At 26.5% G+C, this 18,938-nt stretch overlaps 2 protein-coding genes across 2 annotated transcripts; both read left to right on the top strand.

Annotated features, from left to right (window-relative positions):
* Window positions 1-1,784: 1,784 nt before the first annotated feature.
* On the top strand, window positions 1,785-3,830 carry LOC132939649 (pinin-like). The gene has a single exon (XM_061006930.1). The coding sequence runs from the start codon at window positions 2,015-2,017 to the stop codon at window positions 3,089-3,091; it is 1,077 nt and encodes a 358-aa protein (XP_060862913.1). The 5' UTR covers window positions 1,785-2,014; the 3' UTR covers window positions 3,092-3,830.
* An 11,661-nt stretch (window positions 3,831-15,491) lies between these two features.
* On the top strand, window positions 15,492-18,403 carry LOC132939613 (uncharacterized). Its single transcript, XM_061006877.1, has 5 exons — window positions 15,492-15,613; window positions 16,545-16,935; window positions 17,003-17,232; window positions 17,302-17,633; window positions 17,712-18,403. Coding segments are annotated over exons 1-5 (1,302 nt in total). The 5' UTR covers window positions 15,492-15,612; the 3' UTR covers window positions 18,060-18,403.
* The last annotated feature ends 535 nt before the right edge of the window (window positions 18,404-18,938 follow it).

Genomic DNA, 18,938 nt, shown 5'->3' with positions numbered 1-18,938 from the left:
GTCTCCAATATAGTTTCTGAGATTAGATGTTTATAAAAAATGCTTTTCACATTTCTTATATAGGTGTATATTTACCTATAATAGAATTGCTTATATTGTAATAGTTAAGATATAATAATTCTGATTTTACATCATAGGTTAATACAACGAGTTTATCAAACTGCCATCGTAGATGCGATCAGTACAGACATGATGATCGGTTATTTACACAATTTATCATCGACTTATCTATACACAATATTATAAAATGCTGTTTAATATAGTTAACTCTCAATAGTTTATAGGTACGTCGAGGGGCCAGTTCAACCGCCCCTCCCCCCACCATCATGAACACTTTACAAATATAAAATATATATATAGTATTTGGTATACGGAAAAAAAAACCAAGGAAAAAAAGGCGGGCAAGTGGATGTCACTCTGCTGTACAGTAGGTTACAAGTGGATCACTGTATAATGGATGGTATTAAATTTGAATTCAATGATATAATATCATTGTATAAGAAAAACGAATCTGAGCGGAGACGGTATGTCAGTCTAGGTTTAAGACATATTATATACTTATTTATGGCAGCGTTTCTCAAACTGTGGGTCGTCAGTAAACTTTTGGTGGGTCGTGAAATATTTTTTGAATTATTTAGATTTCAAGAAATGTATGTTAAATTAATATTGAATATACTTATCAAATATATTATTATGTTATTAAACATACTTGAATTATTATAGTAATATAGTACCAAAAATTACGTGGGTAATAAATAATAATTCGTCGTATATTTATTTATTACGACGGGTATTAATACGCATCATTATTAAAAGTACATTTTTTGTAAAAATATATTGATTATAAACCTATAAAATAATAAAATATACCCAATAAAAGTAATAGTCAAATTTTGTTTTTTATAACTACTTTTTGACAAGTTAAACCACGTGGGTCGTGAACGATTTTTCGGGGGAAATTTGGGTCGCGGTACAAAAAAGATTGAGAACCACTGATCTATGGTATTAAAAAATAATTGACCTATAATAGGTATCTTAAATAAATTCCAAATTAATCATATCAAAATATCCATTAGGCACTTATAACGCGTTACACATCAACAAAAAACCGTGATACTATCATCGATATATAATACTATAATAGTATACATAAGAAGTTTCAAGTACCCACGAATCATATTATACAATCACAACAAAATAACTAAAAAAAATATTCTATGTTTTTTAATATGTAATTTCGTCCAAATTTGAACTTAAAACGACTATAAAAATAAACTGTGTTTATGTATTTTTTAGATTTTTTGGTAACATAATTAACTACTTACGTGGAATCTTGTTTTAAATTCTCAATCTTTATCAATTCTTAAATCTTATTAAAAAGTATAAATACTTTAATAGAAATAATATTATAGAATATACTTAGTAATATAGGCTGACTGGCCGTCTTCTTGCTCAGAAACGTTATTCGTTTACAGTGATTTTATATCATTGAATTAAAATTTAACACATCCATTACAGTGACCCACTCGACACCAGATACTGGGGAACTTATTTGTAAAAGCCTCATCGCACCACTAAAAACCTAACAATATACAATAATACCATTTAATACAAAATATCAACGTTAAAAACAATAATATTAATCATAATTTTAAAAAAACGCGGGACATTTTGAATATAATCCTCTCATTCGAGAAGCGTTCCAAGTTTGTATAACAACAATAGATAAACACACGCTTTGACAAACATGATAACAGGCGAGCAACTATTCAAAGAGTTTCATTAATCATTAGTTTGTTTTGGTTTTGTCTTGGTTAAGTCATTTAATATTTTTCGGCATATTTTAAAGAATATTAATACTTGTGTTTATTAAAAAGTTATTAATTTTGATTTAAATGTATTCAATTTGTTATTAAAAACTAAAAGGTATATAGTATTTATCACAATTATATTTGTACTTCTCAAAAAGGCATTCCTATTTACTTTTTTTGTGAAGTATATTGTCAATATTATCATGACTACTCTACTGGATCGTTTGCAAGAACATTTGGTAAAGAAACGACAGGGGTTGAATGATGTACATGAAACGTTAAAAAAAATTACTGGTCGTGATACGTTTGATGATCATTTAAACCATGGTAAATTCAACAAACGACCACAGGTAGGTGGAGACCAAAAACCACAATTCAGAGAGTCAATAAAGAAAGATGTCAAGCGATTGCGAGATAATAATCTTTCCTTTAGAAATGATAATCAGAACCGTAAAGTTTTTGTCAACCCTAACGAATCATCAAAAATTTTTAAAAATGGAAATAATTCGGGTAGGATATCAGCTAAGGATCGTTTAGGGACAATTGTTGCAGATGATCATCAGAAACCTGTAAAGGAAGAATATGAAGATGAAGAAGATATGGACGAAGATCTTACGCCTAAAAAAACCCTTCAATCGCAAGTAATGTTGTCATCTAAAATTATGAAATCTCGCACTGAAGTATTGGCTGCTCAACAAGGTGATCAAGTGACTAAAGAACGAAACCGACGTATGTTTGGGTCATTATTAGGTACTCTACAAAAGTTTAAGAAAGAAGAAACTCAATTAAAAGATAAAGAAGAGAAAAAAGCTAAAATTGAAAGAAGATTAGATGAAGAAGCATTGAAAGAAAAAGAATCATTAGTTCTACGAAAGCGAGAATTATTTATGCAAAGAAAACAGCAACAAAGGGACATAAAAAATATAGAAATTAAAATGGGATTGGTAAGAAATTTTGAAATATTTGAACGCCAAATAAATTGCACAATGAATTTTATTAAAACTGAATTTGATCCCTCGGTGTTTTACTTGCCTAAAATACATAACGAAAAGACTGAAAAAAAATTAGACAAGACGCGTTCATATTTGAGCAATATCTTAGGGAAGAAAAGGAACATGGTTGAAAGTCAAATTGAGAAGTTGTTACAACCTGATGACGAACAAATGGAGTTTGATGACAGAGTGGAAGATGGCGAAGTAAGAGTAGCTGATGAAGAAGAAGATGCTGATGTAGATGTGTACGAAAGGCATCAAGATAATGGAACTTTTAACTATGATTAAATACAATTCTTAATGACAAGTATAATGAACTCAATATTTTGTATATTTATTGTAAATATTGTTTTAGCACCTTCAACATTGTTTTAAATAATCAATACAAACTCGGGTTGAGCTCATTTATTTGTAGACTAAACCTTTTTTTAAATACATTTATTTTGGTATTTGAATATTTTATAAAAACTTGGAGAGAACATGCCATTTTAGTTTTGTGTTTAAACTTAATATTATATAATTTATCATAAGTGTTAGTTAGTCATTCATTGAGTTTGTCTTAATATGTGTACCTTTAAACTTCATGATTTCTGTATGAAATTTAATTTATTTATAATATTAAATTAAATCGTTACTCCTGCAATCTACGACCTTTTAACTAAATTTTATTATTTTAGGTATATACTTAAAAGTAGATTTAAATGCTTGTTGTTCAAACCGGTCTATAATAAAAACATTTTGATTTTGAAACAATAAAAAAAAGTTATCTAAATGTTACTACAACAAATGTTATTAAAATGCATTATTTTTATAAAAAAAAAAATATAGATTGTTCATAATTGTTCTATATTAATCAAATAATCATTGCCTACTATTTAAGTAATAAACATATATTATTAACACTAAATTACAGGAATACACAAGGATGATTCAGGTTATGTAAATTTACCACCTATTGCCTTAGTTGTATCCATAAAAATAACTTAAATGCATATAATTTCCGCCAATAAATACCATAAAAATAAAATTTGATTTATGAACAACTTTTTTTTTTTTGTTTCTTGATTTGAGAAAAAGAAATACATTGATATTGATGGACTCCTACAACAAACAAAATCAATTTTTATTAGTTGTTGGAGGATTTGGTAAAATATTTGAAAGAAATGCACCACATTTAAACAATTTTTAAGCACATATTTCATAATTCACAACATCAAAATAATATAATGGTAATTGAAACTGTTTATGGATTATTGAATATACACGGTGGGTTTATAATTTTCAATATACCAATAAATCTATTTAGAAGATAGAACTTGTGATACATCAGCTAATATTTTATTTTATAATTATTGCAGATTTGCAGCTCATAATATTCAATCATGTTTACTGAATTAGTGGTTAAATATTATAATATTTAAATTTAAGTAAACAAATTATACTATGAGATATTAAGATATTCTTATTTCTTAGGTTCTATATAAATTATAAGCATTAAAAACATTTTTATCACCTTTAACTAATACAATTACTGATCGATTCTTATTAAAAACAATGCATATTTCATTAAAATCCTAGTCCTGATTATTACTAACTGATGTTATCAATATGATGGGATATTTTGTAAATAATGCTTGGAAACATAACACCAACATTATTTACCTATATATACAGTAAAACATCCTTGTAACAGAATCGGTCAGTACTAACTGATCTGTTCGTTAAAGGGAGACTAAAATATACAGGATTTAGGTTGTATGGAACTGTTGTAATTTTCCTTTTAAGGAGATTTCTGTCTTATAAGGGTCTTAAAAATGTTTGTACATAGCTACATGCAGTGGCGCCAAAACCATGGATTAGGCTAGGCGGTGGCCACCACACCTATTTTAGGGGGTTAGTGATCCCCCTAAAATTAGTGGTTAATCATAATCATAATCTAAGTATAAAAATATAAGAAAGATGACTTCCTAGTGTGTCGTAACTCATAGCGTGCATTGTGTACACACAAAACCTAACCTAACTTAACCACCAGTGCCGCAATTACAATTTTAGAGGCCCTTTTAGTTTTTACTGTAACATTGGCAAATAAAACATTGGTAATAAGGGGGGAGCTTAGCCACCAAATATACCAAAATCCCACCTCCAAAAAAAAAAAAATAAATATAAAGTTATTTTGGCTGTGTGTGCCGTTTGGTAACCAAGCCCTTTGCTCACATTGATGTATAAAATGTTAGCACCCCTGAAATTTTAATGGATTTCTTTTTATATGTACTTAAGACATAAACAGTGGCAGACAGGATACAGGAATTTTGAGAGTTCATGTATCCAAGTATCCAACCAAAGTGTCCTACCCACTTGTCATTTTTCTTTAGTAATTTCAAATTATGTAATAAAAAAATGTCTAACTGCACTTGACTATAATATTCAAATAATATATTATCATTATAATATTCTATCTTAAATATATGATTAAAAAATAGTAAATACTAATAACAAAATAAATTTATTTATTATATAGGTAGGTACATTTATTACATTTATAAATGGCATACATATTTTTATCTTAGGAATTAAATATTTAAATTAATCAGTAAATTCCATGACAGATAAAGTTGGTAAAATTGAAAATACTTAAAGTACATTTAAATAGGAAAAACCACTGTACAATTAAAAAAAGGTGGACAAGTGGGTGTCATTCTGCTGTACATTAGGTTACAAGTGGGTGACTATAATGGATGCTGTTAAATTTGAATTCAATGTTATAATATCATTGTATAAGGAAAACGATTCTGAGCGAAGACGCGCTCAGTCAGCATATAATATTACTAAGTATATTCAATGATATTATTGTGAATAAAGTAATTTATATATAACCTATTTACTAATTTATTTAAATTTTTAATCCTTAAGATATAATAATTGAACATTTTATACATTTTTAACGACAAAATAATTATTAAATTTTGTCAAAATTCGAACTTAAAATATCGTTTTATTACAACAAAATTACAAAATCACTACATGAGAAATCGAGAAAAAATGAATAAATGAATAACCGTATAAAAAAAATTTAATATTTTAACAGTCGAGTGTTACTGCTGGGTAGCTGGGTAGCTACTCACCTCCCGCATTCAAAAGCCATGTAAATAAATTCAGCACATATGCTCATTGTAAATATTATATTACAGATTGTATATAATCCAATAAATGTTAAAAAAAAAAAATATTTTAACAAAATGTTTATATAATAATAAAAAAATGAGCATTTTCTTTATACAAGATATTTCCTACAAGATATTCAAAATATATTTTCTCTTTTTGAGCTTTAAACATTTTTATTTTTAAATATCGTCGATAAATAATTTTCTCTCTCGGTCAAGTTGAACACAGATCCACAATTCCTTTTTTTTTAATACGTGTCTAAAGTTAAAACTTTAAAAAAATGTATTAAAATTGCAAAAACTTAAAAATTCTTGTGTCCAAACAAGAAAAGTTAAAAGAAAAGTTTACCACAAAGTCACATTCATTTCGTATAAGCGTTTGAAATTCAATTTCTTGCTATGGGTATTCATTTTGCTGTACCTAATTCAAAAATTAACTATAAATAGATATCTACAGACTTACATAATATTTTCACCAAATGATTATAAAAAAATATTTTATTTGTCTGTAAGTACCTAAACTGTTCAAAATATTTTGACTCTTTTTGACCTATTTATAGACATTTAAAATTTTGAAAAAAAAAATTCTCATTAGTGATCAAACAGTTTTTGAGGGTGGTGTGGGTGACGATCCACTGTACAGTATAGGTGTCTAGTAGAGCTCTGCACAGGCCTAATATTTAAAGCCCAAGCCCGTCAGAATAATGTTTTTTATATACATTTAGACCGATGTATTTTAGCATTGAGTATATATTAAATTATTAAAATATATATTATATATTACAATATATACTCAATGATTTTAGTTAAACAAACAGCTCGGCTTGTCCGCAAGGGGAGAGGGGGCAAGTAAGGGCAGTTGCCCCTCCCTTGGTTTTTTCTGGGTTGATTTTCATATATTATCATTGATGATTTTAATGTTTTAAAAAAACTAAAACTGACCTAATAATTCTAAATAGTGGACTAAATTATTTTTATTTAAGTTTCTGAGCGAAGTGATGAATGTATTGATTTTACAATGATGTGTGTTTTTTTTTTGTGTGTCTGTTATCACTTTTTAGGACAGTAAAAGTGCTTGGATTTTCTTCAAAACAGTAACTTTTCTGATAGGAAAGTGAATCTAGTTGGTACTTTAGGGGGGTCAAAAGTAAAAATTTCTCAGTAGTTTTCAAACGCGACGTGAAAAACAAAAGAAAAATTAAGGAAAAACGGGAATTTTTACGCAAAATCTGTTTACGAGAAAATCGATTTTGGTTTTTGGTGTAACTCTAAAACAAATGACCGTAGGTACATGAAATTTTGTCTAAACGTTTATATTAGCATTTTCTATACACGGTAAAATTTTGAAACTAATTTGAAACTTTTTGAGCTGTTTACGGACATTGTCTATTTTCAATTTTTTTAGTTTTTTTTATATAAATATTATTAAAATTTTATTTGTTGGGTATAAAAGCGTGAAAATTTAATGCAAGGCTCCTGATATATTGTTACAATAGCAGTTGAAAAATATTAAAAATACATAGACACAATATATTTTTATAAGCATTTAAAGTTCAAATTTTGACATAATTTATCAAATTTATAATTTTATAATTATTTTGTAGTTAAAAATTTATAAAATGTTCAACTTTTACAGCTAAGGATTGAAAATTGAAAACAAGGCTCCACGTAAATAGATTAATAAATTATTTATTGATTGATAAATTACTTTATTCACAATAATATCATCAAATATACTTGGTAATATCATAGGCTGACTGACCGTTTTCGCTCAGAATCGTTTTTCTTATACAATGATATTATATCATTGAATTCAAATTTAATACCATCCATTATAGTGACCCACTTGCAACCTACTGTACAGCAGAGCGATATCCACTTACCCACCTTTTTAATATTAAAGATATAAATTCTTATATACATTTTAAACTATTAAATCATTGTAGAAAAGTTTAATAGATAGAACTTATCATTTAAACTACTTATTTATTCTGAAAATTAATTTTTTTTTTTCTGTTACTATAGGTTTAAACTTTAGATCATATATTTACTATAAAATCATATAAAAACATGTGCAAATTTAAAAATAAAATTTTAAATTTAAATTTAGAATAAACTTCAAAATGTTCTAAAAATCTTTAAATGCAAAGAATGGCCTTAAATTTAAAATCGTCAAAAAATTCAATGTAGGTATGTTATAAAACGAGTATCGCGTGGATTTGGAAAACAATGTAAAGTTCATTATAATCCCAACCAAAATCATTACCGTTATAATATAAAATATCATAAAATAAACTATTTTTAAATTAAAAATAAAAACATTTTCTTTTTTTTTACAGAGTGAATTTTATTACATTTGATTCAGAGTCAGAAATAAGAACGTTGCTTTTATAGATTATTAGATGTATAATGGTGGGACCAAGTGCAATACGCCAATACTGCAGTGTCAATCAAGTTTTTCTTTTTTGATAAAAAAATTAAAAGTTCATAGATGGCATACCACCTACAATAGCTACAACTTTTCAAGTTTGTAGTATCTGCAATGACTGAATAAGCTAGAAATATTAAATTTTATAAATTACCTAAAATTATAAAACCAACGGTAACTTTTTATCGATTGAAAAAAATGTATTTGATAATTTAAAATTACATAACAATTAATTACAATTAATGCTGCAAGATTAAGTTTTAACTAACTATACGTACGTATAATTCATAAATATTTTTACATTCCTTGTCTATATGAAAGAAAATATGCCACAAAAATACTTTATAACTAATATAGGATAGTGAGACAAAAAATGTAAAAAAGAAAATATTTTGCCCTCCCCTTGACAAATTCCTGCGGACGCCCTTGCTTGTCCCGATTTATTTTAGTTAAATAAACGGCATGGACCGGCCCAACTTAAAAACTGCTATTGTAACAATATATCAGGAGCCTTGCATTAAATTTTCACGCTTTTTTACTCAACAAATAAAATTTTAATGATATTTATATAAAAAAAAACTAAAAAAATTGAAAACTTTTAATGTCAAATTTTGATCGTGTATAGAAAATGCTAATATAAACATTCAGTGACATTTTCAAGTATTTACAGTCATACGTTTTTTAATTACAACAAAATAAGAAAATCGTTACATGAGAAATCAAGTGAATATAAAATGTAAAAATATGAATTTCAAACGCTCATAAAATTGAATTTGACTTTCTTGTAGACATTTTTTTTTTTGATAAAGGTAGACAAACTTATGGATAATCTTGTATTACATTTTCAAATCTTAGATTTAAAAAGAAAATTTTTTATGAATTCTCAACTCAAAATATATTTGCTAATTTTCGTTATTTTTCCATATTTTGTCAATATTTTAACTTTAAATGCTTATAAATAAAAACTTTGACTAAAGATTTTTAATATTTTTCAAATGTCATTGTAACAATATAGTAGGAACCTTGTATTAAATTTTCAAGCATTTTTACCCAACAAATAAAGTTTTATTAACATTCAAAGAAAAAAAGACTTAAAATTGGAAACAGAAAATGTTCCTAAACAGTTCAAAACAAATCAAAATATTTTTAAAATTTTTTCGTGTATGGAAATGCAAATATTAACAACCAGTGAACATTTCATGTATATTCGTTCATTTGTTTTAGAGTTACAACAAAATAATAAAATAACTGGGAATATTTTACCTGAAGAATTTTTACCAAAGTACCAACTAGATTCACTTTCCTATCAGAAAAGATACTGTTGAAGAAAATCTAAGCATTTTTACTGTCTTAAAAGGTGATAACAGACAAAAAAAAAAATAAAAAACACACATAATAATAAAATCAATACATTCATCGTTCCACTCAGAATCTAAAAGGTGGGCTCTAAATGTTGCTCTGATGTACAGTAGGTTACATGTTGGTCACTGTAATGGATTGTGTTAAATTTGAATTCAATGATATATTATCATATTGTATAAGAAAAACGATTCTGAGCGAAAACGGGCAGTCAGCCTATGATATATTACTATGTATATTTGATGATATTATTGTGAATAAAGTAATTTACATAAGTATAACCTATAACCCATTTACATGAAATCCTGTTTTAAATTTTTAATTCTTAGCTATAACAATTGAACATTTTATAAATATTTAACTACTAAATAATTTATAAATTTCCAATTTTAAAATTTCATCAACATTCGAATTTTAAATGCTTTTTAAAAAAAATTGTGCTATGTATTTTTAATATTATTAAATTGCTATTGTCACAATATATCAGGATTCTTGTATAACATTTTTACGCTTTTTTTGCCCAGTAAAATAACTTTATTGATATTTATAGAAAAAAAACTAAAAAAATTGAAATTTGGAATTGTTTATGGACAAGGCTGCTATAATAGTATATTGTTACAATGGCGTTTGAAAAATATTAAAAATCCTTAGTCACAATTTTTTTTTTTAAAAGTTCGAATTCTGACAAAATGTATCAAATTTAAAATTTAATAATTATTTTGTAGTTAAAAATTTACATAATATTCAACTTTTATAGATATGGATTGAAAATTTAAAACAAGGTTCCACGTAAATAGGTAAATATATAAATATTACTTTATTCACAATAATATCATCAAATATACTTGGTAATATCATAGGCTGACTGACCGTTTTCGCTCAGAATCGTTTTTCTTATACAATGATATTATATCATTGAATTGAAATTTAACACCATCCAATACAGTGACCCTGAACGTTAGTACAACAGAGCAACACCCACTTGCCACCATTTTTTTATTTAAAAATTTTATTTCTTTTTATAAAACATTAAATGTCAGGCGTCAGCGTATAATTATTAATTTATAATAATAAAATATATACATTTTAAAATATTATAAAATAAAAAAAGTAGGTATATTCACAGTATAATTTCATCAGTCAAATTTAAAATGCATAAAATATTATTATATCTTTTATATATTTAACTTTTTATTCGGGATTCTTCAATAAGTATAAATTATACATCGTATAAAATATATAAAATAATGATATGAATCGCGGAAAAAAAGTCTCGATAAGAATAAATGCAAATATATCAAAATTTAAGTATAAATATGTTAAAATTGTATTGAAAAATACATTTAAGTTACATAAAAAATCATATAATATTATAAAAAATATTAATTACTATTACCTACTTAAATCACATATTAAAATATAATACAATTTAATTTGATACAAGTCTAAAATAATAAAATGTAATACAATAGTCAATAATAAATATAATTATAATAATAATGCTATAAAAATGTAATATTATAATTAGGTACACCTCTTTCTTATGTTATGACTTACGCCTGTTAAAAAGTCCTATTTATAGGTATACATATAACCTATTATCATACCAAAAAAACGTTTGTTTTTATGTAATGTTCCTAATCAAAGTTCAAATTAAAAGTATATCTATAATAAAAAATTTCGGGAAGAGTTAGGAGTAGATAGAACCAAAATAGCGTTACAAGAATTAGGTGAAGGGATTCCAGCACCGAAAAACGGAAGTTTGGTAACATCGGTGAAGGTTGAAAAAACTCATGTTCTTGAGTGGCCATTGACGAAACATCGGTGGAAGAATTTTTAATTAATATTGGCCATTCTATTCGAAAACGAAATAAATATTAGTTTTAAATTATATTACATCATACCAATCACATTTATTATTATATAATATTATTAATAACACATTTTTCAGTATTATCAATTTTAATATTTTAATATTTATTTTCAATTATATTCATATTTATTAATCAAGAAATTTTTTTTATAAAACAATAAATCAAACACTTTTTTTTCGTATAAAAATTATCTGGTCGGACTTTTTTCCGACTCTCCCGTGGCGGGGCTATAAAGTTTTCACTCGCCCCAACCGTTGTTTTGAAACAATGTAAAAAAAAATATTTTCAAAAACATGAATACTTTTTGAAATAATAATTGTCTTTAGGTATGGTTTCTCTGCAGCGGCAAACAGTGGAACACCACGGCGAGGCGTCGTGACTCGTGACGCCGCGTCTAGACGCCGACCGATGTCCGGACCGATATAGTGTCACTAGAAGCTGCAGGGAAAACGTACCTTTATGCTAAATGAAATATGAATCACCCGGTATATAATCAATTTTTATTTTTATTTTACGTGACTAAAATTAAAATAGAAAATATTAAATAAACCAAAAAGAATATTAATTATTTGAATATATTAGTATTTTTTTTTTACAATTTAGGTACCTAGACTAACTTTTATCATTAACACATTTCGTATATTATTTAATATTTTAATTAAAATAAAATATCTAAAAATATTAGGTATATCTTATAATATAATATATACATTTTCAATATCCAGTGAATATTTTCGTTATAATAGATATTTTCCTGGTACACCATAACTCCTTATTAATTTGTGATATATCCACCGGCATAAAATATGTATATATTTCAGGTAGATAGTCTAGAAAAAAATCGTCACAATTGATCAACACAGTATTTTTTTAAGGTTTTTATATTTACAATCATTAGCCAACGACATGGGTACCATATTATTAACAATGGATGTAAACTCTCCCCAGCTGCAGTCTCCAATCTCCATATACGGATGACAACTGACAGCCGACTGCAAGTGAACTAATAGGAACAACAAAGGCCGCCGCCGTCGCGACTGCTAGCCATGGGTCAACCTTATCCTACTGCAAGACTATGTTCTACGAAAAACCTTTTTTTATCAAAAGTCACAATTACTTGGTAATAAATATTGGTATATGGTGTTTATTCTTTTTAGAATACCAGTAAAATAGTGTCCTAGTCTTTTAACTTTATTGTTATGTCTTATAATATGTCTATGTGTGTATATTATGTTAATTATCAATAAAATTCGCCATTCCGTGGTCCGATAACAAATTACGGTTTAGCAAAAGTATTTTGTACAAAAGGTGTATACGGTTTTTATTTTTTATTTTAACACTCATACTTTTTATCGTTGAAAACCAAAATTATTTTTAGATTCTGAACAAATCGTTCGAATTTCGAATGAATGAATTGATTATGCAATGATGTGTATTGTATTGGCCGTTACGACGTTACGTAGGATCGAATCTAGAATTATGTGACCACGAGCTTAGGGGTTTCAAAAGTAAAAAAAAAAAATCGGACAGAACTAAAACAGACAACGGGAATATTTACGCAACAAACAAAAATCACCGGAATTAAAATCCACCAAGCAACTACTTAGTTTTTAAATTATAAAATACAGTAGGTTAAGTACCTATATTATAATTCCTAAATATAAAAATATATAAAATTGATAATATGTAATAATTATGGCCTGGATGATAATACTATAAATACTATGATATGATATGTCATAAATTAATATATTTTAACCACAATAATGTTCTTAATAATTACCAAAAAATTGTTTTAAAAATTCTTGAACAAACACAATTACTAAAAAAAAAGGTGGGCAAGTGGGTGTCGCTCTGCTGTACAGTAGGTTATAAGTGGAAGCCTTGTATTAAATTTTCACGCATTTTTACCCAACAAATACATTTTTTTTGACAATTAAGAATAAAATTAAGAATAAAAAACTAAAAAAATTGAAAACTGAAAATGTTCGTAAACAGCTCAAAAAGAGTCAACATTTTATGTTGTTTAGGAAATTAAAATATAAACATTCGGTGAAGTTTTCATGTATCTACAGTTATTTGTTTTTGAATTACAACAAAATAACAAAATAGCTACATGAGAAATCGAGTGAATATCCAATCTTGTAAAAATATGAACTTCAAACGCTCATAAAAATTTAATTTGGCTAGCTTATAGACATTTTTTTTATTGATAAAGATAGAAAATCTTATGAGGGATCTTGAATTACATTTTCTAATCTTAGATTTAAATAGAAAATTTTTTATGAATTTCTAACTCAAAATAATTATGTTCATATTTTTTCAATATTTGAAATTTAAATGCTTATAAAAAAAAACTGTAACTATGGATTTCATCTGCCTTTGAAACAATATACTAGGAGCCTTCTATTAAATTTTCAAGCTTTTTAACCAACGAATAACATTTTATTGATATATTTATAGAAAAAAAAACTAAAAAAAATAGAAACTGAAAATTTCCGTTAACAACTCAAAATAATTCAAAATATCGGGAAAATGTTATGGTGTATAGAAAATGCAAATACAAGCATTTAGTCAAAATGTCATGTACCTACGGTAATTTGTTTTAGAGTTGCACCAAAAACCAAAATCGATTTTCTCAAAAAATATTTATAAAACATATGAGATACCTATTAAGATTTAAAAATAAATCATGTGCTCATTATTCGGGTATAGATAAGTTGTATTAGGGGTAAGTACCTACCAAGTTATTATAGTAAGTATTAGGTACTTACTAACAAAATATACCTATACTACCTATGATAATTCAGGAAAATTATCTAAACGAAGACATTTATTATTTAAAAATTAATGCTTCAAACTTCTGTTATTTGTATCTATAATTTAATTAAAATAAATTATACATAGGTATAATAGAATTCTGTGTTCAGAGGATGTCAACGCATTATTTGTTTTATATCTCTGGCCCACGCGCAGCATAGACAAAACGCATCAACGTAGAATCATTTTTTCTATGTTTTTAAGTAACCTTAGAGTAAAATCACTGATTACAAAAAAGATAGAGAATAACATTTTTGAGAGAATGACATATCGATTTTATATTTTATTGTCATTTGACTTTGTATTTGACTTTCATAATAAACAAAAAAAATTGTGTATATTTAAATGATGTTAAAAATGTTTTGAGACAATATTTAGACAAATCGATATGACATACTCTCAAAAATGTTATCCTCTATCTTTTTGGTACTGAGTAATTTTACTCTAAAATTACTTAAAAACATAGAAAAAACGATTTTGCGTAAATGCTTTTTGTCTATATGTTGTACATGGGCCAGAGGGAGAAAACAAATAGTGCGTTGACATCCTCTTAAGCACAGAATAGATTATAATTTAAATTTAAAGATTAAATTATTTTTTTTAAAATGTAATCTATTCTAAGGATTAAGCGGAGTTACTAGTTGCACATTAATGTTACAAAAACATTTGTAAAGCATATTGTATATTATAATGGGGTAGGTACCTATATTTATTATTTTTTAAATCGTACATTCGTACATAATAATAATATAACATTATACAGGTACATACGTTGATGCAAAAAAATATAAAATCATTTATATTGAAATAAAATCAACAATAACTCAGATACAAAAAAAACAAATCCACTGTTTGTATGTTAATATTATATAGTTATGTAAAAAAGGGACGCAGATGTACAGTAACTTGCTACCTACCTACCTATTATATTATACTCAAAAGTGGTTTTTCGAGAGGGAGTGTTGGACACGGACAACCTGCGGACCAGAAGATCAAGCGATCAACCATCAAACCGTGATCTGACGCCGCAGTGAAACAACTGTTGCGCGTGTCCAGACATATCTTACGATTCGTACGTCTTTTGCATTCAATATACCAACACATTTTTTACTACCTATAACTACCAATCGTCGTAATACCGATTTATTAGCTGAATATATTTTAAACAGTAAGTGTTGACATTTTATTATTTCATTTTATTATCCACATAATAATATACCTAATAAGTACCGAGCTTGGTTACCGCCACCAAAAACATTAAATTAAGGCTTTATTATATTTTACATATTTATGTTTGGAAAATGTTTGTTGGTAAGTATGTTACATAATATACATATTATACATATAAAACAATTTTCACGTCATACCTAATTTATTTCCTTTTGAACATACTTCCAACTGCAGGTACCTATTAAATAATAAAGCATATTATATATTTTAAATATTTTTTGAAAAATAGTAATTTTATACACATTACAAATTAAATAAAAATTTATCAATGTATAAATTTCAATTATAATTTTTTGGTTCAAAATACTAAAAAAAAATAATACGAATACTTAAGATTTTCGTCTGAATTAAAATTAAATAGTTATGATTTTAGGAGGATATCAGCTCATTGATTGTTTTCTTTCTCTGGCCCACACGCAACAGACAAAATGCATTCACGCAAAATAATTTTTATTTATGTTACTCAAAAACATAAAACGTAGTAATCTTACGGTAAAATCATAATAGGTATTTAAATGCACACGTTTTTTATTTTTAATAGTCTAATATACAGTCAAATAATAAAAAATAATACAGATTTGTCAAATTATCAAAATTATTATTTTCTTTAATTTTTGTAGTAGGTTTATTTTACTCTAAGATTTCTCATAAATCATAAATAAACAACTTTATGTGGATTTGAGACATAAAACAAATAATATGCTGACATCCTCTTGGGAAATGTATGTAATTTAATAAATATGAAAATATACAATTTTAATATTATATGTCTTGAAAAATTGATATATTGAAGTGCCTACTTATAATATTACTTCCATTAAAAAAATTTCTGTGATTTTCTTAATTCTTAATGTTGTTTTTATTTCTAGTGGATGAAATGAAACAACTAGCAGAGGCATTAATGCAGTGTAAATCATTCAAAGAGCGACAAGAACGTCTGAGTGAATCTCTCGATTATCTGTCATTCAACTTTCCTGATCTATACATGATGTTGTACAGAGGGATGAAAAAAAGAGAACTGCATTCTAATGATCCAAGTAAAATTACTAAGTGGTTAAATAATCCATCATCAAAATCATTTGTAAAACTTCATGAAGCATTGATATTGGTAAAAAATAACAACATAATGGCCAAAGAGGAGTATATGTACAATTTAAGACTTATGCTAAACCAAACAATTGAGAATGGTACCAACATTGAGAGAGCAGTGAAAATATGCCGTTTGATTGAGAAATCACCAAACTTAACCATCTTTCACGAGTGAGTTTAAACTTTGATTTTTTCATTACATTTTTTCAACTAATAATACTATTTTGTACATTTTTAGGAATTTGAAACATCTAATTCTCAAAGTAAATCAACTGAACAACAGTCAACGCCACATGCCGGCAGAAACCTCGACAGGAAACGTTTGGCCAAATTATTTTAGATCACCACAAATAAACCCTTTCCAACAATTTAATATTCGGCCTGCTCAAGAACTGAATACCCCAGTTTGGCCAAACATTCTGCAACCAACCAATTTAATATTGGATCCAGGTCAACCACACTTTAGAAGTAAGAATTAATCATTGACCAAGCTGCACATGACAGTATTTAACTATGATATACAATTTGTTTTTTTAGTGGAATGTTTTGGCTACAACCATCTGGAAATGATTGCAAAGGCCAACACTGCTACTTTGGGAGACCCACAGTCACTAATCGACCTGACAATTCTCAATCAAGAAATGGATGGAGCAGTTGCCAAGTGGCTTCATTACTTGAAACTACATAAATACCAATGGTTCTTCAATAGCCTCAGTTATCTCGAAATTGAATTCATTGACGAGAACAATATTGATGATTTCATAGCTAAAGTTAACAAAAATTTCATTACAAAAGGTGCACAAAAAAAGATATGCTTATCAACAAGAGCGTTGAGGGATCGGTCACAAAAGTTGAACAACTTATTATTGGTAATATTTTGAATAACTACACATTGTATGCCTTTTGAATAAAAAAATTTAATAAATATAATTTACTTTTGATTACAGGCTTTGGATTTGGAAGTTACTCCAAATGAACTGTGTGAATTCATGTCATACATGCGAGACATATTGCATTATCCCATACCAAATAAAAATTGTGTGGTTGGTGACCAACTACAACAAGACATAGTCCTTGTCATGAAGAAACTGCTAAATCAATTGCTAGAAAAACTTGGCAAGATTCGTTCTTTAGTCGCCCAGAGTCTACTTGGAATGTCTATCAATAAATACTTGGAATGCACCTTATTAATAATCGGTAATCAAACATTCATGAAACAGCAAATTGTCCAATCGTTGATGTTTGCCGAAACTTTAAAATGTAGAGTCTATAGAATTCCTAGAAACTTTAACTAATGTCTTCATTATTATTCAATTGAAACTTCATATTACATATGCACTTTTTAGTTTTATTATTTTTGTTTGTGACTGATGCCCACTCAATTTATTTTATTATAATTGTTTTTATTTTAATCTATAATTTATATAAATGTTTACTGTCTTAATTATAATATTTTTATATAGATGCATGTTGTATTTAATTGTTAGTATTCACAATATTGTTATTAGGTAACTTAATAATTTGGTGCTTTAAACACTTGAATAATATTTATCACCAGTATAATTTTATAATTCGAAAAAGATTTTTTTCTAATACTATTTTACGTAACTAAAAGACTTTGATTTGTTTATAATTTTTATTATTTTGTGTTAATTATATTTAAAATCTATTATGGTTGAGTATTTTTGATTTTGTGTTAATTTAAATTGAATTGCACTATTTTAAATGTCTTACATTAATTATTGTTTATTGACCACTACGTATGTAACCATTACAATTATTTATTTTTTTTATAATTTTTTTTACCTATATTTAGTTTAGAAATGACTTTATAAACTGTTTTATATTTGTATTTTATATGGTTACTTGATTTGATATAATATTTTTGTTCATAAAATTACTAGATTATTTTATACATTTTCCATAATATAGACGTTTTTTATAAAAATGTTGACTACTACAGTTATTTATTGATTTGAGAACTGAAAGATATGTTTATTTTAAAATGATCGAAATGTATGTTATTTGACAGAACTTTATTTTATTTTACAGGTTTAAGTATAACAATAACTAGGGGAATACATAATATACAAAATGTATTCCTCTTCAGAGTTATATATAGTATATATCATAGTATAATATATGTATATTACCAACTGATTATTTTTCTTCAC

This window comes from Metopolophium dirhodum, chromosome 2 (genome assembly GCF_019925205.1).
Source record: "Metopolophium dirhodum isolate CAU chromosome 2, ASM1992520v1, whole genome shotgun sequence".
NCBI lineage: Eukaryota > Metazoa > Arthropoda > Insecta > Hemiptera > Aphididae > Metopolophium > Metopolophium dirhodum.
The sequence above is the reverse complement of the archived record's forward strand: the minus strand, read 5'-3'. Positions and strand labels throughout refer to the sequence as shown.